Source organism: Xenopus laevis, chromosome 6L, assembly GCF_017654675.1.
Source record: "Xenopus laevis strain J_2021 chromosome 6L, Xenopus_laevis_v10.1, whole genome shotgun sequence".
Classification (NCBI taxonomy): Eukaryota; Metazoa; Chordata; class Amphibia; order Anura; family Pipidae; genus Xenopus; species Xenopus laevis.
Genome location: NC_054381.1, coordinates 163,999,693 through 164,022,391, shown reverse-complemented (window position 1 = coordinate 164,022,391; position 22,699 = coordinate 163,999,693). Strand labels below are relative to the sequence as shown.

Below are 22,699 nucleotides of genomic sequence, written 5' to 3'. Positions count from 1 at the left end.
ATCCATTCATTATAGAAGATTGTAAATAACTGATTAACTGTTAAAAAGTAAACTTTACTAAATTCATTAAAATTGCTGCAAATCAATTAACGTAATCTTTGAGAACTGCATAAAAATTGGTGAATAGTAATTAATCCATACACCCCCGTTAAAGTTATAGGGTGTTAAGAAACGTTTGCATAAAATTATTCAAAAGAGACCAGCATTCCTTCGCCCCTTATGCCGATCACGAACAACCCGGCGTTTCCGGCGGCGCTTAGACCCAAAGCGTTTCACGAGTGGTTGGTAGATGGCCACCTACAATTTGTACATGTGTTGGAGAAAGGGCAGCTCGCTAGCTTGGAGCTTCTTAGGCAAGCCAGACCTAATGCATCCCTCCAAGATTATAAATATTGTCAGATTAAACACTTCTTTGCTTATCTGGGAGGTGACAAAGTGTTGGGGAGACCACTAACTCCATTTGAAAAATTATGCATTTTGGAACTCCCTCCGTCACACACGATATCGCTTACTTATGATATGTTGGGGCCGGTGTTGGCAAGGAAGCAACTTCCATTTATAAAGGCGTGGGAAAGAGATCTTGGCTTAGATATTCCTGAAGATTTGCATAAACGGGGCATAGCTAATCTGATGTTCAGTTCTAGATGCTGCAAAATTCAAGAGTTAAATTATAAGATTCTGTGTAGGTGGTACTACACACCGGTCAAATTGAACCGCATTTACCCCACTGTTAGTCATTTGTGTTGGAGGTGTAAGGCTAATGTCGGCTCTCTATTGCATATTTTTTGGGAATGCCCCGACCTCGCTGAATATTGGGCCACGATCCTACGTCTTTGCTCTATTATATTAGGGAGGCAGTTGCCCAACTCCCCTGCTCATATCCTACTATTTTGGGAACTGGAGAACGGGGATGGTCCCTCAGATGTACCTTTAGAGCGACATCTGCTGAATGCCGCTAAGGCACTCATCCCCAGACTGTGGAAATCCACCGTTCCTCCTTCTGTTAAGGATTGGGCCGTGAAAGTTAATGAAATTGCCAAATTCGAGGAGTTATCCAATGTCTCCAGTAAGCAACACTTACGATATAGGGATGTATGGTTGAGATGGTTGCTATTCAGGGAGACGGATGACTATGCACTACTCTTTACGTCCTGAGCAGGGCGACTCGGTTGTATCCTTAGGCCTACCTGACACCCATGCACTAGGTCCTCCCCAGGCTGGGGGGCTTCGTCATTTACTCCTACATGTATGTAATTGTCGTTAACTCTAGCGGGTGTACTCTGCTGTATTGTTTTGATAGGAAGTACTGCATTTTCATACCTATGTACTGCATGATTTGATATTGCTGGCTTTGACCTTTCCCCCTCCCCCCTTTCCTTTCTTTTTTTCTGTACCCCCCCCCCACTTTTGAAAATCAATAAAAACATATTTCAAAAAAAAAAAAAAAGAGACCAGCATTGAAAGAGAAAGGAGGAATAGGAAAATTGTTAGAGGTGGAGAAGTCCCAAGTTCTAGCTGCCTAAATTTTTTCTAAGTCTGGGACCCCACACGGAGGAGAAAGTAGGTCACTGGGGACTGTAGTCTCAATTTTACCTTGCTATCTTATAATTCGGAGAGCTAATCTTCCCTATAAAACTACAAATCCCACAGTGCCATTGGATAACAGGTAAGATTGTAAAAGAAGAATCAATGCGGTCGCAAAAGTTTAAAATCAATAGGAAATTATTTTGCAATAGTAAAAATGAGGAAAGCGCCCAGGAGACTTCACAAACAGCGCTTCCCAGTGTGCCAACACGTGTTTCGCCTGCTGGCTTTGTCAAGGCAAAATCTAAAAGTGACTCGTTTGGTGTGGCATCTTTATCACTTCCTGAATACAAAATCTCGCGATACTTGAAAATGAGATCTCGCATTGAGGTCTCGCGATACTTGGAAATAGGATCTCACGATAAGATTTCGCGATACTTGGAAATGGGATCTCACGATGAGGAATGAAGGAATTGATATGTTAAACCACATACCTAAATCATGATTATTAAAGAAAAGCATTAAATAGTATATTTTCATTGATCCCATTGGGTGAAACTGAATTTAGTTTGAAAATCCAATGTGTTTCCCGTTTGAGTAATTCTTGTTCCAGATCACCCCCTCTGATTCCCAATTGGATCTGTTCTATAGCCCAAAATTTGACACTGGAGGGGTTCATATTGTGATATTGTTTGAAATGACTTGCAACTGTGGATAATATTTTGTCTGCTTTACCTATTTTATCCGCATTTCTGATTGAACTGCAATGTTGTTGTATTCTGAGTTTGAGCATCTGTGTTGTCATCCCAACGTATTGTTTCTTACAAGGGCACTCCAGTACATAAATTACTCCCTTGGTTCTACAATTAATGTAATCCTTGATTGTATGATTAATGTTAAATCTATCACTGAATTTTGTGCTTTTAATCATGTGATCACACATATTGCAATTTCCACAGGGGAAGCAGCCCTTAATGGTATTGGATCTGCTGGGTGTCTGGAAGTGACTTCTCGATAGTAGGTCTTTCAGATTAGGGCTACGTCTGTAGCATACAGAAACTGTATCTTGTAGAACAGTATCTAGAACCGTGTCTTCTTTCAAAACCGACCAGTGTTTATTAATAATTTGATTAATTTTCTTGCTGTTAGAGTTATATGTAGTTATAAACCTGACCGTGTTATCTTGCTGAGACCTAGTCTTTGGATGGAGCAATTGTTCTCTTTCAGTCCCTAAAGCTCTATGATAAGCTCTCTTTATGAGTTTACCGGAGTATCCCCTTTGTTTTAATCTGTTTTTAAGTAGTACCGCTTGTTCTTTAAAGAGAACATGAGAGGAACAGTTCCGTTTTAGTCTTATACCAATACCATTAAGGGCTGCTTCCCCTGTGGAAATTGCAATATGTGTGATCACATGATTAAAAGCACAAAATTCAGTGATAGATTTAACATTAATCATACAATCAAGGATTACATTAATTGTAGAACCAAGGGAGTAATTTATGTACTGGAGTGCCCTTGTAAGAAACAATACGTTGGGATGACAACACAGATGCTCAAACTCAGAATACAACAACATTGCAGTTCAATCAGAAATGCGGATAAAATAGGTAAAGCAGACAAAATATTATCCACAGTTGCAAGTCATTTCAAACAATATCACAATATGAACCCCTCCAGTGTCAAATTTTGGGCTATAGAACATTATCCCTTATAATACATGAGTGATACTCAGAGTTCCCTGTATAACTCAGCCTGCAGCCTTGTGTCTTTATATGGTCACAGAACAACCCCTCAGTGACTTCTAATATCCTTATCATTTACAGTAGGGGGTACATTATCCCTTATAATACATGAGTGATACTCAGAGTTCCCTGTATAACTCAGCCTGCAGCCTTGTGCCTTTATATGGTCACAGAACAACCCCTCAGTGACTTCTAATATCCTTATCATTTACAGTAGGGGGTACATTATCCCTTATAATACATGAGTGATACTCAGAGTTCCCTGTATAACTCAGCCTGCAGCCTTGTGCCTTTATATGGTCACAGAACAACCCCTCAGTGACTTCTAATATCCTTACCATTTACAGTTGGGGGTACATTATCCCTTATAATACATGAGTGATACTCAGAGTTCCCTGTATAACTCAGCCTGCAGCCTTGTGCCTTTATATGGTCCCAGAACAACCCCTCAGTGACTTCTAATATCCTTATCATTTACAGTAGGGGGTACATTATCCCTTATAATACATGAGTGATACTCAGAGTTCCCTGTATAACTCAGCCTGCAGCCTTGTGCCTTTATATGGTCACAGAACAACCCCTCAGTGACTTCTAATATCCTTATCATTTACAGTAGGGGGTACATTATCCCTTATAATACATGAGTGATACTCAGAGTTCCCTGTATAACTCAGCCTGCAGCCTTGTGCCTTTATATGGTCACAGAACAACCCCTCAGTGACTTCTAATATCCTTATCATTTACAGTAGGGGGTACATTATCCCTTATAATACATGAGTGATACTCAGAGTTCCCTGTATAACTCAGCCTGCAGCCTTGTGCCTTTATATGGTCACAGAACAACCCCTCAGTGACTTCTAATATCCTTATCATTTACAGTAGGGGGTACATTATCCCTTATAATACATGAGTGATACTCAGAGTTCCCTGTATAACTCAGCCTGCAGCCTTGTGCCTTTATATGGTCACAGAACAACCCCTCAGTGACTTCTAATATCCTTACCATTTACAGTTGGGGGTACATTATCCCTTATAATACATGAGTGATACTCAGAGTTCCCTGTATAACTCAGCCTGCAGCCTTGTGCCTTTATATGGTCCCAGAACAACCCCTCAGTGACTTCTAATATCCTTATCATTTACAGTAGGGGGTACATTATCCCTTATAATACATGAGTGATACTCAGAGTTCCCTGTATAACTCAGCCTGCAGCCTTGTGCCTTTATATGGTCACAGAACAACCCCTCAGTGACTTCTAATATCCTTATCATTTACAGTAGGGGGTACATTATCTCTTATAATACATGAGTGATACTCAGAGTTCCCTGTATAACTCAGCCTGCAGCCTTGTACCTTTATATGGTCACAGAACAACCCCTCAGTGACTTCTAATATCCTTATCATTTACAGTAGGGGGTACAATAGTCCTTATGTTCTATTCATATAATTCATGTGACTTAGTTGTATAAACACATTTAGTTTACAGCGGAGTGAAATATGTTGGCGCTAGTATATAAATACGTTTATAATAAATACTTGCCCTTTAATGTGCTACTTCCGTGTCTCTCTGTTGGGAACTATTTCCCGCCCTCCTATATGTCCCCTCCCCCTCACACGAATAATAACACAGACACAGCGAGAGACTAAACTATCAGACTGTTCAATTTGACTCCAGTGAGACTATGACGTTTATTACGCAGAGGGAACACATGTTGAAAGGCGCGTATGAAGCGACAACAAAATCCGCAGCACTGTACAATAGATACATCCGCTTTCAGTGACGCTTCTCGTGTCACACAGAAGTTCTACTTACGCTAAACAATAATATCCTCCCACTGCCCCGCCCCTTGTACAAGGTAAGCCAATGATTGGCCACAAGCAGTCAGGCTGGAACTACAACTTTCTGTGGTGCAATGTCCTTCCTCCCCCCCAACACGTGCCAGCCAATAATAAACAAGAAGTAACCAATACCGCCCAGTATGGGCGGGGTCACATCTCACCTGTGTTTAATAGTCATGACCAATTAGAGCGTGGCTTTTGGTTACTAGGCAACAGGAACCACAGCGGGGCTTCCGGTTCCAGGCGGAAGTGTATGGTTGCTGGGGCAACGCATCTTTGGAACAGTTGGTGGGAGAAGCAAATTTAGAGGTGAGAATAATACGATGGTCCCCCCCGTGCCTTAAATTTCCTTAAATTACCCCGACATTCCGCTCTTACCATCACATGTACCCCCATCCCTCAATCCCTCAGTGTATCGTCATTTATTTATATTATCGCTTATTTCCTTCTTCCCATCTGTGTGTAACCTCCAGTCCCCCCGACTTGTACCTCTCATGGACTGTCCCCCAATATATTAGTCACCCCAGTACTGTCCTCTCATATATCCCCTCATGTGTCCCCTGACACCCCAATATATTAGTCACCCCAGTACTGTCCCCTCATATATCCCCTCATGTGTCCCCTGACACCCCAATATATTAGTCACCCCAGTACTGTCCTCTCGTATATCCCCTCATGTGTCCCCTGACACCCCAATATATTAGTCACCCCAGTACTGTCCTCTCATATATCCCCTCATGTGTCCCCTGACACCCCAATATATTAGTCACCCCAGTACTGTCCCCTCATATATCCCCTCATGTGTCTCCTGACACCCCAATATATTAGTCACCCCAGTACTGTCCTCTCATATATCCCCTCATGTGTCCCCTGACACCCCAATATATTAGTCACCCCAGTACTGTCCTCTCGTATATCCCCTCATGTGTCTCCTGACACCCCAATATATTAGTCACCCCAGTACTGTCCTCTCATATATCCCCTCATGTGTCCCCTGACACCCCAATATATTAGTCACCCCAGTACTGTCCTCTCATATATCCCCTCGTGTACCCCCTGACACCCCAATATATTAGTCACCCCAGTACTGTCCTCTCATATATCCCCTCATGTGTCCCCTGACACCCCAATATATTAGTCACCCCAGTACTGTCCCCTCATATATCCCCTCATGTGTCCCCTGACACCCCAATATATTAGTCACCCCAGTACTGTCCCCTCATATATCCCCTCATGTGTCCCCTGACACCCCAATATATTAGTCACCCCAGTACTGTCCTCTCATATATCCCCTCATGTGTCCCCTGACACCCCAATATATTAGTCACCCCAGTACTGTCCCCTCATATATCCCCTCATGTGTCTCCTGACACCCCAATATATTAGTCACCCCAGTACTGTCCTCTCATATATCCCCTCATGTGTCCCCTGACACCCCAATATATTAGTCACCCCAGTACTGTCCTCTCGTATATCCCCTCATGTGTCTCCTGACACCCCAATATATTAGTCACCCCAGTACTGTCCTCTCATATATCCCCTCATGTGTCCCCTGACACCCCAATATATTAGTCACCCCAGTACTGTCCTCTCATATATCCCCTCATGTGTCCCCTGACACCCCAATATATCAGTCACCCCAGTACTGTCCTCTCATATATCCCCTCATGTGTCCCCTGACACCCCAATATATCAGTCACCCCAGTACTGTCCTCTCATATATCCCCTCATGTGTCCCCTGACACCCCAATATATTAGTCACCCCAGTACTGTCCCCTCATATATCCCCTCATGTGTCCCCTGACACCCCAATATATTAGTCACCCCAGTACTGTCCTCTCATGTGCCTCCTGACACCCCAATATTTACCTTCTCTCCCCCATATATCCAGTCTTGTACAGCCCTTATATACTCTCTCAATCTCTTATTCCCCAATGTACCCCAATAATTCCCCTAATATGGTCTCCCCATGATACACCCAAATATTCTGCTCACAGTAACACCATTATCCCTCTACACTCTCTCCAGAGCCCCAAAGTTCCGCCTCATATCCAGTTCCCCCAAGATAAATTGCTTGTACACCCCAATAAACGGACCCTGTGTTACCCTGGTATATCCTGCTCATATACTCCCTCCTTTAAGCAATATGTCCATTGTACCCCAAAATATACCCCCCTGCATACAGAGCTCTCCAACCCTGATATCCCAAATACTGTATACCCCAAAATATACTGCCATATACCAGCAGCCAATATTACATAACAATATTTAATAACACCCCAATATTCCATAATTCTCCAGAGCTTTTTTTGTGCCTGGCTGATTACCTGGTACCCCGATTCATATTGTCTCTTCCTTTCCCAGGTGCCATTGGGTTCAAGCCGACCCCACAGAAGCAAATGGCATTTTAGAGGTTCATTAGGGGAGGGGCCAGTTGTTGTGTGACATCATGAGTGGCCCAGAGGTGGAAGATCACATCTCGCAGAAATATGACATCAAAAAGCGACTTGGGAAGGGGGTGAGTAAAGAATCGGGGGATATTGCATAGCCCAGCCCTGTGTAGGGCATAATATTGGGGGAGTGTATGAAAGATGGGGGTTGGGGGTGCTGAACTTCCACTTGATGCAGAAAAAGACAACCCTTGTAAGTGTCTCATTGCCAGAACTTCCCAGTTCACTCTCCCCCTCTGAGGAACCTCTCTCTTCAATCTGGCTTCATACAGTAGGTGGAGTCAGTTTTTAAATGACAGATTTAAAACATTATTTTGGGCTGGGGGGGGGGGTTGCGCCCCTTAACCGAGTGCTCACTCTTTTCAAATAACTGGCTCTGATGGAAATCCTGTTTGTGTATGTGCAGGGTGTTTGTCAGAGTCGGTTCTTTCTTTAGCTTTTGTTTGTGCTGGAGTTGGTTATTTGAGTTATTCTGCTAAGAAAAGGGAACCCCTAAAAGATGTATTAGACCTACCTGTCAATCAAAATGTGACCCCGAGCTCAGCATGAAGAGTGACAGGTTGTGGAGAGATACTGAACAGTAACTTGTTTCTTACACAGTATCGAATTTTTAATTCATCGTATTTACAAAGTGTCTTATTTCAGTGACATGAAGCTTATATTACATTTTTATGTTTGATCCCCTTTAAGTATTTTCTCTCATAAAGAGCTCACCATTGATGGCCCCCCTCCCTTACCCAGTCAATATGAATTACAGCTGGAGCACTGCCATAACACAACCGACTCACCAGAGTCCCATTTAGGTTAGAGCAACAGAAGTTTCAGTTGAAGCAGCGTTGGGGGTTCTTCATGGTGAGGTTGGGGAATGCTCTGTATCTAAACTGAAGCCGAGCAATTGCTTGATTTCTGCAGGTATCTGTGAGGGTTGGTGTTCCTTTAAAAAGATCTGGTGTGGGTATTGCTACTTGCAGATTGAAATGAACAGGGCCTATTTGGTCTTTTTCTGGCAACCCTTTAACACTTCCAGGTATTGCAGTCATTCCAGATTTAAACAGGCTGCTGTGCCGCACCACTAGGATTTTTGTGAAAACCCTGGAGCACAGGTAACTCTAAAGGGAAGGGTAGTGAACTCCTAATAATACACTGGCCATGGTTTCTTCTATGCCAATTCTCTGATATATTTCCGGTGGTGAAGGTGAAGCCATATCATTGTCTGTCAGGCATTTAAAGTTCAGCTGACTGACTCCTAAAGTTTCCTGTCTGGGCTTGGAACTAACAAAATTGGGGAATACACATCTTGCCCTTTTCCCCTCCAGGACTGGAATCAGCCCTTTCTGTGATATAAATTGTTTTACTGAAAGGAGAGCCAATTTTTTGTACCTCTGGAGTTTTGGTGATAGTAAAGTGTTGGGGGATGAATGGAGAAAACCCCTGATTTGAGAATCTGGAGCATCCATTTTGAAAGAGATTTTCCACCGATATGTCTGGTGCCAGGGAGAGAGGCTTGGTACTAAAGGCTGCTCATACTCTTCATGTCTCTATACAATGGTGCTGACCTGTCTCTCATCCTGATTGGATCTTGGGGATGTTTTGGAGGAATGAAAAAGCTTTCTCCTTGTCCCTCTACCAAGAGAATGACAGGGAACAAATGAGTTTTTTCATTTCAAAAGGAATATTTAGCAACCGATTCTGTTGCTCATGGTTTAGCTACAGTGCCTGCGGCCAGAGTAGAAACAGCTGTAGATTTAGCCAATAACCCAACTAATGCCAGAGAAGCTTCAGTGAGGAAATCAGCACCAGAGAGAGAGAATAGGAAGATCAGGACTTAAGCTCCCCATAGACGCGACGATTCTTCTTGCTGAGCGACCGATTTTAGGGAAGTCCGACCAATCCTTCGAAATTATCGTGCGGTTAGTGGGATTCGTACATCTTACGATTTTTCGGCCGACATCTGTCAGGAAATTGATCGGCCAGGTCAAAAAAATCTTTGTGGGTCCCAGTGCAATGTATCTATGTCTGCAGGGCCAAGCAGCTCCCCTTTGTTTTCCTGCCAAATTGGTCTTTTTAGTTATTGATAAATTCGTATGATCGTTCCGAGAAGATCGTGGTCTCACGATGAGGATCTGATCTTTTAAAAATCTCAACATCTATGGCCAGCTTTAGTCATTCTCTGGAAACATTCCTTGAATTTCTCTTTGCAATAGACTGATCCATACCTGAAGTGGCCTGACAGCTGATGTGGAGGCAATGACACTTTTAAAGCCTGTACTGGCTGCCAGATTCCTTAATAAAGCTTCTACCTTTCTGTCCTTTGCATTCTATGACCTGAGCTGTCTTGATGGGGAAAATGTTATGGTTCACCATTAGTGCAAACGAGGGGTCAACTTTAGGAAGCGAATGCCTATATTTACATTCTATGACTTCAAATGGAAATAAAGCAGAAAAACTTTTTGAAAAAGAAAGCCTCCTTTCCATTTTTTTTCCATTCCCCTCACACTAAAGCAAGTCAATTGTCAGCAGGTTCTTGGGAGGAAATATCTTCATACCCCAAATTAACTAAAGTGCAGTCAAGGTTGGGAGCAACAGAGCCCAACAGAGAGTCTGATTGAAGTTTGAACTTGGTGCACATTTTATCTGAACAATCAGGAGGGAGTGTGGTTTCCAAAATATCTCTTTATTTGTGATTTTTTTTTTTTTTAAAAAAAATCCAAAAAAAGAAATCAGTAAAAAAGGAAGGAAAAAAACAAAAGAAAAATATAATGCATGGACATTACATATTGAAAAAAATGTTTGCTGATGCACACGTGGAAATACAAACTCAATACACGAGTTGTATTAGCAGGGAGCCATTTAAAGAGAATAATTTAATTTGGCATAACATCAGTCCCTAGGTGTGACTTTTGTAAGCATCCCAAGGAGACCAAATCTCTGAGTATATTCCAATCTAGCTGTACGGAACGAATAAAATGGTCAATTGCCAACACAAATAGCAATGGAGATAATGGGCAGCCCTGATGAGTCCCTTTAGCAATCTTAATCCCTGGGATTCAATGGGGTCAGCATACAAAACTCTAAGGAAAGGGCCCGTAATGTTTTACCTTGGCAAGACAGAAAATAAATACTACCAGAGTACTGTATCTAATGCTTTGTTCACATCCAGCATAAGAGTGAGTAATATATTTGCATCAGAGATTGTAGTGATTATTCTACGGCTACAATCTGTGGTTTGTCAACAGGGATAAATCAGGTTGGATAAATTGAGGCAGATATTCTGAAAGTCTGGTGGCCATAATCTTAGAGAATAGTTTGAGGTCCACATTTAGGACCAAAATAGGTCTATAATTTTGGACATTGGAATGATCTTTATTGTGTATAGGGATGAGAGATAAATTCAGTTATAAGCATCTCTTGTGGGAGGGGTTGGCCCTGTAACATATTATTGAACATAGCTACTAGATGGGATATGATGTCCTTATATTTTTTCTAGTAACTTGGTGGAAAGCCATCTGCCCCCTCCCAAAGGCTTTCTGACGTTCTTTTTAGAATGTTTGGGTTTCCCTTAGGCTTAGTATTGCTTGAGACAGGGTCAGACATAGTATTAGGTTACATCCCTTTGGATGGAGGGTGCAGAGAATGACATTGCAGAGCTTAGCAGCAGGGGCTTGTGCAACCACACTGTGTATCCACCATTACCCAAAGCAGGGGAACCCAGTGCAGAAGTTCCACCCTTACAAATGGTTCTGATCTGTGTGTTTAGCGATCTCATTGGTTATGTCAATTCCATGGTGACCTTGATGTAAAGCTGCCCATAGACGCAAAGATCCGATCGTACGAATCGAGGATTCGTACGATTTTCGAACCGTGTGTGGAGAGTCCCGACATTTTTTCGTCCGGCGGAGATCGGTTGTTTGGTCGATGGGACAGGTTAGAAAATCTCTGTCGGCTGCTGATAATATCTCTGCGTGTATTGCCGATCGTATGATTTTCAGTGGGAGACTGTCACCAGCTTTGGTTGGACACAGATATCGTACGATTACTGTCAGGGGCAGAACATCAGCTGATCTGTTCTTTTACTAATCTGACTGGTAAGACTTTGATCTGAATGGTTAGTGGCGGGTCGGGAGATGGGAAAGTCCGATTGTACCATGATTCGTATGATCGGATTTTTGCATCTATGGCCAGCTTAAGTCCTAAACCCACATAATTTTAACTCCATGTCGGGGATGCAACTCCGGATGTGAACCATAAAGGAGCACAATCTTATGTGTTTTATAAGGAATATATATGACAATGACTAACTGATGCAGGAAAAACTACTATAGACTATCAGGGCATATCCACTCCAGCAGAATCCTGTCTGAATATCCAACGTTTCAGTTCCTAATTGGAACTTTCATCAGGGAAAAAGGTTTGCACTACCCACAGTCATCAAATCTCCCCAATATACCTCTGCGTTGTTGGTGTTGGTTGCTCCAGTGCCTTTTCCTACATTTTTGTCATCCTCTTCATTTATTTCTATCGCTCCAGAGGAATTTACAGGAATTTATAACTAACAGGAGTCTTACAATAATGTAACAAAACAAGGGTTACAGAGTAAAGATAAGACCATCTCTAAGTCTGCTTATTTTATGCTGTCATATTAATTTTTCTTGTTTATGTAAAATCAAATAAAATATATTCAAATATAAGATAAGAGCAAATTTAGGATTCACATACTTATACGGTCCTATCTGTACACTCACATATATAAACTATATACCAATATCTATACTAATTGTAGAATTTAGTATCACAATAGCCTTGGATATTCTGCTTGCCCAAGAAATCATCTAAACCCCCTAAACCAGTTTAGTTGCACTTAGTCTCTGCACTCTCTCCAGCTCATTTATATCCCTCTTAAGGACTGGAGTCCAAAACTGCCCCCATACTCCAGATGAGGCCTCACCAGGGACCTATAAAGAGACACAATTATGTTTCATCCCTTGAGTTAATGCCCTTTTTTATACAAGAACTTTATTTGCTTTAGTAGCCACAGAATGACACTGCCCAGAATTAGACAACTTGTTATCTACAAAGACCCCTAGATCCTTTTCATTTAAGGAAACTCCCAACACACTGCCATTTAGTGTAGAACTTGCATTTATATTATTTTTGCCAAAGTGCATAACCTGCATTTATCAAAGGTACAAAACTCTCCATTCCCAATGGAGCAGATATGGCAAGTGCTTATGTTCATGGTCTCTCTGCTTCCCCCATAGGCCTATGGAATTGTCTGGAAAGCCATTGATCGCAAATCTGGAGAAATTGTTGCTGTGAAAAAAATCTTTGATGCCTTCAGGAATCGCACAGACGCTCAGGTGAGACTTTCTTGCAAGATAGAAATCCACCGATATATTTCAGTATTGAATGCAATAATTACAGGCCCTTAATTCTACAAGCAAATACATACAGTTAAAAGTCCCTTAATAGAAAAAAATATATTATGAGCATACATATGATTTTTAGTGGTTTTAATATATTTCTTTTATAGATATATTTCTTTGTTTTTGTTTTTTAAACAGAGGACTTTTCGTGAAATCATGTTCCTGCAGGTAAGGTGCCAGTTCATGCTGCCTGTATTACTCTCTGCTCTCTTATTTGCCCTACCTGTCTCCCATCTCGTGTGCAGTCTCTCTCTCTCTCTCTCTCTCTCTCTCTCCTCTGTGTCTCTGTCCCTTTCCTATGCTATGAAGCATGCTCTCTGTCACTGTCCCCTCCTCATAATGTGGGGTCTCTCTGTATCCTCTCACTCTGTGGGGTGCCTTTCTTCTGATTACAATGTCCTTTACCTTCTGATTGTGCAGGAGTTTGGGGAGCATCCAAACATCATCAAGTTGCTGAATGTGATTCGAGCTCAGAATGATAAGGATATTTACCTGGTGTTTGAGCACATGGGTAAGGAATGTTTCTTTGTAATAACTGCCTCAGCCTTCTTTTTTCCTATAATAGAAGAGTTACTTGTGAGCAGCTTCGTGTTGGCCTGGATTTGTCATCCTTTTAATATCGCCCAAATGATCTACTAAAAGTTTTGTGGGACAGTCCTGTCCTGCTCATTGTGCTGCCTCCTGGGAGCGCTGGCACGATTCTAATTCTTGCCAGCGGGAAGGCATTTGGGGAGATTAGTCGCCCGTGGAAGAGGAGATTTGTGCCACCAGCCTTATACTCTAAATCTCTAAAATACTTGAGTGTCTAGTCTACAACTGACTAACTCCATTCCTCTCTGACAACAACAACACTCCACAGAAACTGCCCTGACTCGACTAACTAATGACCTCACTACTAATACTGCTTGATCTCTCAGCTTCATTTGACACTGTAGATCACCCTCTCCTCCTCCAGTCCCTCCATTCACTTGGCCTTTGTGACACGGCCCTGTCCTGGTTCTCTTCTTACATCACTAATCCTTCCTTCAGTGTCTCCTACAATGGAGTATCATCTTCTCCCCTACCTCTTTCTGTTGGGGTTCCTCAAGGCTCTGTCCTGGGACCATTACTATTCTCCCTCTATACTTCCTCCCTCGGCAAATTAATCAACTCATATGGTTTCCACTACCACCTCTATGCTGACGATACTCAGATCTATCTCTCATCTCCTGATCTCAACCCAGAACTCTTAACTCGTGTCTCCTCCTGCCTGTCCGCTATCTCTACCTGGATGTCGCAACAAAAAAATAAACCTCTCTAAAACTGAAATGGTTCTCTTTCCTCCAACTAACACCAGTAACATCCTGGAAGTATCCATCATAGTTAACAATTCCACTATCACCCCCTCTCCCCAGGCCCGGTGCCTTGGGGTTATCCTAGATTCTGTCCTGTCATTCACTCCTCATATCCAGTTACTTATTAAATCATGTCACTTCCACCTAAGGAACATATCCAAAATACCATCATTTATCACCCAAGATGCTGCCAAAATTCTTATTTACTCTCTCATCATGTCACGTCTAGACTACTGTAACTGTAATTCTGTCAATCCCTGCACTGGCTTCCGTTACCTTTCAGAATCAAATTCAAATTAATGACACTGACTTACAAAGCACTTCATAACTCTGCCCCACCCTACATCTCTGAACTCATCTCTATATACTCACCCAACCGCTTACTACTCTCCTCTACTGACCTGCTACTCAACTCTTCTCTCATTACCTCCTCACATGCTCACATTCAAGACTTTGCAAGGGCTGCACCCCTCCTCTGGAACTCTCTCCCACGGTCTGTCCCACTTTCTCCCAACCTTTCTGCTTTCAAGAAATCTCTGAAAACGCACTTCTTTCAAGAAGCCTCCCCTCACTCTGCTTAACTACCAAACGCAACACCACATACAGTACCACATTTCTCACCCACTTAATTCAATCTTGCCCACTCCCAGACCTTTTGTATTACTCCCTTCCCTTTAGAGTGTAAGCTCTTTTGCTCAGGGCCTTCCTCACCGTTTGTACCAGTATTGATTGTGATGTATGTAACTCCATATATTCTATGTATATAATTCATGTGACTTAGTTGTATAATCACATTTACTTTACAGCTCTGCAAAATATGTTGGCGCTATATAAATACATGTTAATAATCATGATACTCTCTATATTGTGTATATATACAGAGTATTATTATACTGTACCTGACATTGCCAGTGTGTATACTTATGTACATTTTGTGTTTGTACAACAGAGACAGATCTACATGCTGTGATAAAGAAGGGGAATCTACTGAAAGACATTCATATGAGATATATCCTCTACCAGCTGCTCAAGGCCACCAAGTTTATCCACTCTGGCAATGTCATTCACAGAGACCAAAAGGTAACTATAATTCAACTTTATCTTTATTGCCTTTACTCGCACCTACTTCTAAACCCAATGCCCTTACCTACCCCTCACGTCTCTCTTCCTTCTACTTACCTCACCGCTGTGCAGTCAGCCTTCCCTTTACACCAGATCCTCAGTAGGAGACCCTTGTTTAAACTCTCATTGTTCAGTTCCTGTCTCCTGGAGCAAAGTAAATGCAAGAACTAATCCGAGGGAGCATGGGGTTGCTATGGGGGGTTTCCAGTTTCACACAGCAATGCCCCATACACAGAACCAGGTCAGTACAGAATGGACTTGCTGACTTGGGAAAACCCTGACCTCAACTCATGTCAATGGACAATAAAAGAAATACAGAGAGTGTAGAGAGTTACAGTATATACATGGTTATACAGAGACACAGTGTGAGTCCAATATACAGAGAGTTTGTCAGCGCTCATGTTGTTATGAGTAGGGAGCACCAATAAAATCCATATCTGCTCAGTTTATCAGGCTCTGGTACTCGGGAAAAGCAGCAGGGGCAGGAGGGAGAAGGTAACAGGAGGAGTAACCTGTAGCCATTAAAATGTTTAATAGTCTGAGGGCAGGACTCAATGTAGGCCATGGATTTACGGCAACCTACCCACATTAAAGGTGAACAAACGAGGAGCATGTGGATTTTTTTTAAAAAAAAGTCAAAACACATTTTGAACCCCAGACCTGTTCTCTATTGCAAAAACATATATAGTCTTATACTGCTCCTTTAAGAGACCTCCGTTCTGCTAATGAAGGGTTGTCTTCTGTGGAAAGTCTGTATTTACTGGTGAATTAAGCACCTCTCCAGGCACGACATGTTCCTTGGGTGCTCTCCTACCCTCCTTCTGTCCTCACATGTGGGTGCTCTGTCTTTCAGCCCTCTAACATCCTACTAGATGGAGACTGTCTGGTGAAACTGTGTGACTTTGGCCTGGCCCGTTCCCTCTATCAGATCCAGGAGGATGTGGGGAACCCGGCACTGACAGAATATGTTGCTACGCGCTGGTATAGAGCTCCAGAGATCTTGCTGGCTTCCAACAGGTATCTTATATGTGATCATCTACTACACTGTAGTACCAACTAAATATACTGAGTACTTTATTCTTATAATATATGCAGTGGGTTTCCAGACGGTACATAGGGGAGGGTTAGTAGCAGGGGGAATGCACTAAGTAATGGGAGTAGAACAGCAGCCGGAGCTCCTCTCTGGTCAGTATTAGCTGAGTGGGGAATAAGGGCAGGAAAGTGACCCTGTGCACTTACCCACATTTAACAGAAGTTTAATGAACCAGGATTTTGTCAGCATAGTTTTGACATATTTTAATTAAAGGGGTTGTAAATTGAAAAATAAAAATGAGCTTAATAAAATATACAATCATTAAAGTAAAAGCGGTAGTGTCTGGTCCCTTTCTGCACTGCTGGTTCTGTCTCTTTAAAGAATATAGTGGAAGTCATTCTTGTCATACTTGTTCTATGAACGTCTATTGGAATTACTCGCTCGTATAGCGGTATGGAGCATTACTACACGTTTCATCTCTGCTTTACCAGATATACCAAGGGTGTGGATATGTGGAGTGTGGGCTGCATTCTGGGGGAGATGTTGCTTGGGAAACCCCTCTTTCCAGGGACATCTACCATCAACCAGATTGAGAGGATTATGAGCATCATTGAGCCCCCTACACATGAAGGTAAGGAGATGGGATTGTATCTGCAGAACTACTCTGTCTTTAGAGAAGGGAGGTCTGTCTTGACCTGAGTGTAGGAAGGTGGTATCTCTTTTGATGCTGGAAGCAGCTCTCTCTTGGCCTGACTATGGGACGTCACTTATCACGAAACTCTTGTTTCTCAGCCTGGCTATAGCAGGGAGCACTCTTATGTCCTTACTTGCTCTGAGCTCTCATGGCTGGGAAGGCTGTCTCTCTGGTCTTTTTGTGGAAATGAGCTCTCTTGTCCTGAGTGCAGAAACATGTTCTCTCTCTTATCTCTGTTCTTTCTCTCTGCTCTCTCCTCTTTCTTTCTTTCTTTCTTTCTTTCTTTCTTTCTTTCTTTCTTTCTTTCTTTCTTTCTTTCTTTCTCTCTCTCTTTTATATCTGTTCTCTTTCTCTGCTCTGTCTTCTTGCTCTCTCTCTCTCCTATCTCTTTCTACTCTCTCTTCTGTCTCTGCTCTCCTCACTCTCTTATATCGTTTCTCTCTCTGCTCTTTCTTCTTGCTCTTTCTTCTTGCTCTCTCTTCTTCTATCTCTGTTCTGTCTCTTTTCTTGCACTCTCTCTTTTAAATCTGTTCTCTCTCTCCTCTCTCTCTCTGCTCTCTATTAGACAGCACACTGTCTTCCTCCTCTTGGGAGAATTTATTCTGTTTTAGGCAGTAACCTCGTTTTTTACTCTTGATTCTATTTCTACAGATATCGTGTCTATAAAATCGGAGTATGGAGCCTCAGTAATCAGCAGGATGAGTTCTAAGTGAGTGCACTTTGGGCCCACGTAACCAATTCCAGGCTTCCCAGCGGATTCAGTGTATGGGGGTCAGCTCTTGGCACAAGTCCAGCAATTAGTGGCAATTCTAATTAATTCTCTTACTGCAAGTACAGTATGAACAGTGCAATTTTGGGTTGTGTTTGGGGGCATGTGTGTTACTGTTATTTATTACGGTTGTGTCTTTTTCGATTCCATCTCTCTGCCCCATTGTTGTGCCCAATATGATTTGGCTTCTTTTTTAAGGCATAAGGTGCCCATGGCAGAGCTGTTTCCTGCGAGTTGCCCCAGGGAAGCCCTCGACCTACTGAGTAAACTTCTGGTCTTCAATCCGGGGAAGAGACTCACGGCAGAAGAGGCTCTGGAACATCCATATGTCAGCAGGTACTCTAATGTTACCCTTCTCCTCCTTCTCCTCCTGTACTGTATGTGCCCAAGTATAATATGTGTGTGTCTCTCAGATTCCACTCTCTGACCCGAGATCCTTCATTGTACTCTGTTACCCTCCTCCTCCTCCTGTACTGTATGTGCCACAGTGATATGTGTGTGTCTCTCAGATTCCACTCTCCGGCCCGGGAACCTGCATTGGATTATGATGTCATCCTCCCAGTGGATGACGACATCCAGTTGTCTGTGGCTGAATATCGTAACAAACTGTATGAGGTGAGAAATGGAGTTGAATTCCGTCTCATTGGGTCTCCAGGTATCATTCAGTCATGACAGGACAGGTTCTTGGCATTACGTAATAAGAGAGTGCCAGGCTCTCAGTCCAGCAGCTCACACTCTATGTAATGGTGTTTCTTATCACTCCTGTGCGGTCATTAAATCCACATTCACAGACTTGGGGTAACACTTGGCAGCGCTGGGGAACTGACACCCTCACATGGGTCACAGATTGCTTACGGTTCATTCATAGACTGAACCACTTTCAACGTGAATAATACAGTCCCGCTGGTGCCATGAATCTCATTGAGACCCCTGTTGATTTGTCCATGGAAATGGGAAAGTTTTGGGGGACGTGTATATTGCTGATAAGTTGGGGGTTCAGAGAGCACAAATCTATACATTGGGGGGGACTAAACAACTGATCGTTATAGGAATGTTCTGTGCAGCAAGTAACTCCCCAGGGTAAGATTTGACAGTCTCATTACTTCTAAAGGAAAGAGACAGTATTTTGTGCATATTTAGACTGAGCAGACGGATGGTTTGAGACGTCAGGGAGACCTTTTGTGCTTGTGACACAGATTGTCAGAATGGGGAGAATTGATCTCAAGTCCATTAGACTTGCACCTCTCCTTACTAGATACACTCTCTCTGTGCTGCCATTCACAGGCCTCCCTGCTTTACTGCACGGCAACAGGCCTCTCTGCTTTACTGCACACTTACATTGACAGGCTTACTGCACTGCAACAGGCCTCTCTGCTTTACTGCCCGCTGCTATTCACAGACCTCCCTACTTTCTTGTCACAGATGATTCTTGAGAGGAAAATGAATATTCGAAGACAGAAACGTGAATCCCTGAAGGAAAGTGTAAGCTCTTCCGCTAATGGTGCAAAAGACAGACAGGATACAGATACTTCTAAGACTCCAGCACCCCCAGCGGGAACAAACCCTGCACCCCAACCCACTTCCTCCACTGTTCCCCAAAGAGCTGCTATTGCTGCACCCAACCAACCCCCTGCACAAAAGGACAGCACCCAACAGAGCCCCAAAATCAAAGCACCTTCTTCTAACCCCATAACTCACAGCACAACCCACGGTGAGTATCTCCCAGTATCTGCAGCTCAGTAGTATGACCCAGGCCTTTCTCCTGTCTCCATTCCTCTTCTGTGTGTCTTTCCCACCCTTTGTGTCCTCTGCAGTCTGTTGTATAATTGCCCTCCTCCTGGGCAACACCATTATCTCACTGCTAGTCCTCCTCTATACCCTTGGTCCTCTTGCCCAGAATGTTGCACTCTGTATCCCCTCTCTTTCTTCTCCGTTTAATGGCCATGTATTCAATTCAGTCTTATCCCATGTGCCCTCCCAGGCAGCACGGAGGACTGGCGGACATCACACAACAAGAAGGCAGGCCAGCAGGGGGCAGCAGGGACCACAGCACAAGAGGTGAGGCCAAATAATTCAATTACTGGAGGCTAATAATCATTTATTCCTTTCAAGTGTCACATAGGAGTCACTTGTGTACATTATGTCGGCTGAAAATGCTTTTCAAATATTCTGCACATGGGGAGAGGAACCCAGAGAGAAGAGAGTATTTATATACGATCATTTATCACCCAAGACGCTGCAAAAATTCTTATTCACTCTCTCATCATATCGCGTCTAGACTACTGTAACTCTCTTTTAATTGGCCTCCCCCTCCAGAGACTGTCAGCTCTCCAGTCCATAATGAACACTGCTGCGAGGCTCATACACCTCAGCAACCGCTCCTCCTCTGCCTCGCCATTCTGTCAATCCCTGCACTGGCTTCCGTTACCTTTCAGAATCAAATTCAAATTAATGACACTGACTTTCAAAGCACTTCATAACTCTGCCCCACCCTACATCTCTGAACTCATCTCTATATACTCACCCACTCGCTTACTACGCTCCTCTACCGACCTACTACTCAACTCTTCTCTCATTACCTCCTCACATGCTCACATTCAAGACTTTGCAAGGGCTGCACCCCTCCTCTGGAACTCTCTCCCACGCTCTGTCCCACTTTCTCCCAACCTTTCTGCTTTCAAGAAATCTCTGAAAACGCACTTCTTTTGAGAAGCCTCCCCTCACTCTGCTTAACTACCAAACACAACACCACGAACAGTACCACATTTCTCACCCACTTAATTTGATCTTGCCCACTCCCACACCTTGTGTATTACTCCCTTCCCTTTAGACTGTATGCCTATGCATAGGGCCTTCCTCACCTCTTTGTACCGGTATTGATTGTGATGTTTGTTACTCCATATATTCTATGTATGTAATTCATGTGATGTAGTTGTATAATCACATTTACTTTACAGTGCTACGCAATATGTTGGCGCTATATAAATACATGTTAATAAATAATAAAAAATTTATATGCTGCACAAGGAACCCGGAGAGAAGAGAGTATTTATACGCTGCATGTGGGGTTGCAGGTTGTACGCAGAGTATTTATGCTGCACAAGGAGAGGTAGAACATTTAGGAATTCACATCTCTTTTTCCCCAGGTCCGGAAGGAGGTGGAGTCCCGAAGCAGAACTGCTCCCATTGGTCGAGCTCGTTCTTTCTCTCACAGCCAACAGGCTCGCGCAGCAGCAACTAACAGCGCCCTCATACGGAAGGATGCCCCCCCCACGGGCACAGTGAGTGTGGCTGCAGTTAGTGCCAGACTGGTGAGTATAGACAGGGAGTGACCCCTTTATTCTTCATTATAACGAGAGTAAGGAGTGGCCGTCTGTTGTTGGGCATGTGCAATACAATGGGTGGGAGTTTCCCAAAGGTAAAGAATTCAATAGAATTATATTTTTCCATTTGTAGAATTCATATACTTTTGGTACCCTATTAGTGTGGGCTTTGTGGGGTATATGTTTATTCGGGAGTACAGTTCAGTTTTGGGCCCCAGTTCTTAGGAATATTAATAAACCTAAAATAGTTACAGGGTAGAACGTTTGATATGAAACATAACAAAAGTGGTGTAAAGGTGATTTATTGGCTAACTAAGATGATAATCACAGGCTAAAATAGTAAAGAGATCTGCAACCATTGTACCTTCTGTCCCAACAGAACCAGCGCACGGCTCCAATACAAGGACGAGATCCGCGTTCTGCTCCCAGATTTGGCAGGAAGATGTTTCAGGGGAAAACAAATGTGGAATCAGCCGGGGACCCCAAAGCCACTTTGCACAGTTACACACAGGCCTACGGCACCATTAGTAAAGCCGCCTTGCAGAACCTGCCCCAACAGGGAGGCGCCTTCAAGGGGAAATAATGGGGGACCACACGGCCCAAAATGCTGAGCTGGACTCCAGAGACCTTTACTCTCACCCAGGTGCCTTTCCCTCGGAGCAGCGGTACCAACGGGCCCAAATCAGAACCTGAACTGCACCAGTAACAACCAGTGAGAACCAGTAATGTCAGGGTGTCTGCACCGAAATCCACATCCTAGAGCCAAGGGACTGTCTCTGCAGAATCTCCAGCTTCTTGCTCATCTCTACATTGTGCCCATAGTCTGCACCCCCAAATAATAATGACTCTGTATAATAAGAGCAGAGTGGGAGTCTGACGGCAGGTAGGAATCATTCATTAAAGAATATAAAGATTTTATAGAAATACCTGCAATGTGTGTGATCAGCAGAGTGAGCCCCCGAGTGCAACGGGGGCACCATGTTTATGAAGGACAAGGGGAAACATGAGAGGCCTCACCAGTGTAACGATTAAGGATAATTATAAAGGCGGTGGGTCTGTATATAAGGAAGGCTTGAGGGGCTGCTGGGGGTACATACACTAATTCATGAAGGGAGGGGCACAAGGACTGCCCATATCAGGAATGTGGGGGGAGGCGGTGTCATTATCAGTAAGTGGTTGGCCCCCCATACAAATGAATTCCAAACGTTCATATTGGCTTGTGTTAAATTGTCCCCCCCAAACCGACATATTAGGGCTGCACTGTCTCTGTGCTGGGCAGGAGGGGGCACCAGTGTGGGACCTCCAGCAGCTCAGGAATACAGGGCCCCATTAGGTTGTGGGGCCACAAGGAGGTGGTAGTTTATGGGCCCCAAATTGATATTCCCTCCTCCCCAGTCCAACCTTGATCAGAATGTTACTTCATGTTTGGGGTCAGGGTATTAGTG

At 43.3% G+C, this 22,699-nt stretch overlaps 1 protein-coding gene across 1 annotated transcript; it reads left to right on the top strand.

Annotated features, from left to right (window-relative positions):
- The first annotated feature begins 5,357 nt into the window (after positions 1–5,357).
- Positions 5,358–22,178, top strand: mapk15.L (mitogen-activated protein kinase 15 L homeolog). The gene is made up of 15 exons (NM_001095966.1): positions 5,358–5,415; positions 7,471–7,624; positions 12,815–12,913; positions 13,118–13,147; positions 13,400–13,490; positions 15,263–15,393; positions 16,289–16,452; positions 16,960–17,099; positions 17,814–17,871; positions 18,130–18,267; positions 18,441–18,546; positions 19,354–19,642; positions 19,913–19,989; positions 21,078–21,242; positions 21,634–22,178. Exons 2-15 carry the CDS (start codon positions 7,556–7,558, stop codon positions 21,835–21,837), a joined length of 1,761 nt encoding a protein of 586 aa, NP_001089435.1. The 5' UTR covers positions 5,358–5,415; positions 7,471–7,555; the 3' UTR covers positions 21,838–22,178.
- The last annotated feature ends 521 nt before the right edge of the window (positions 22,179–22,699 follow it).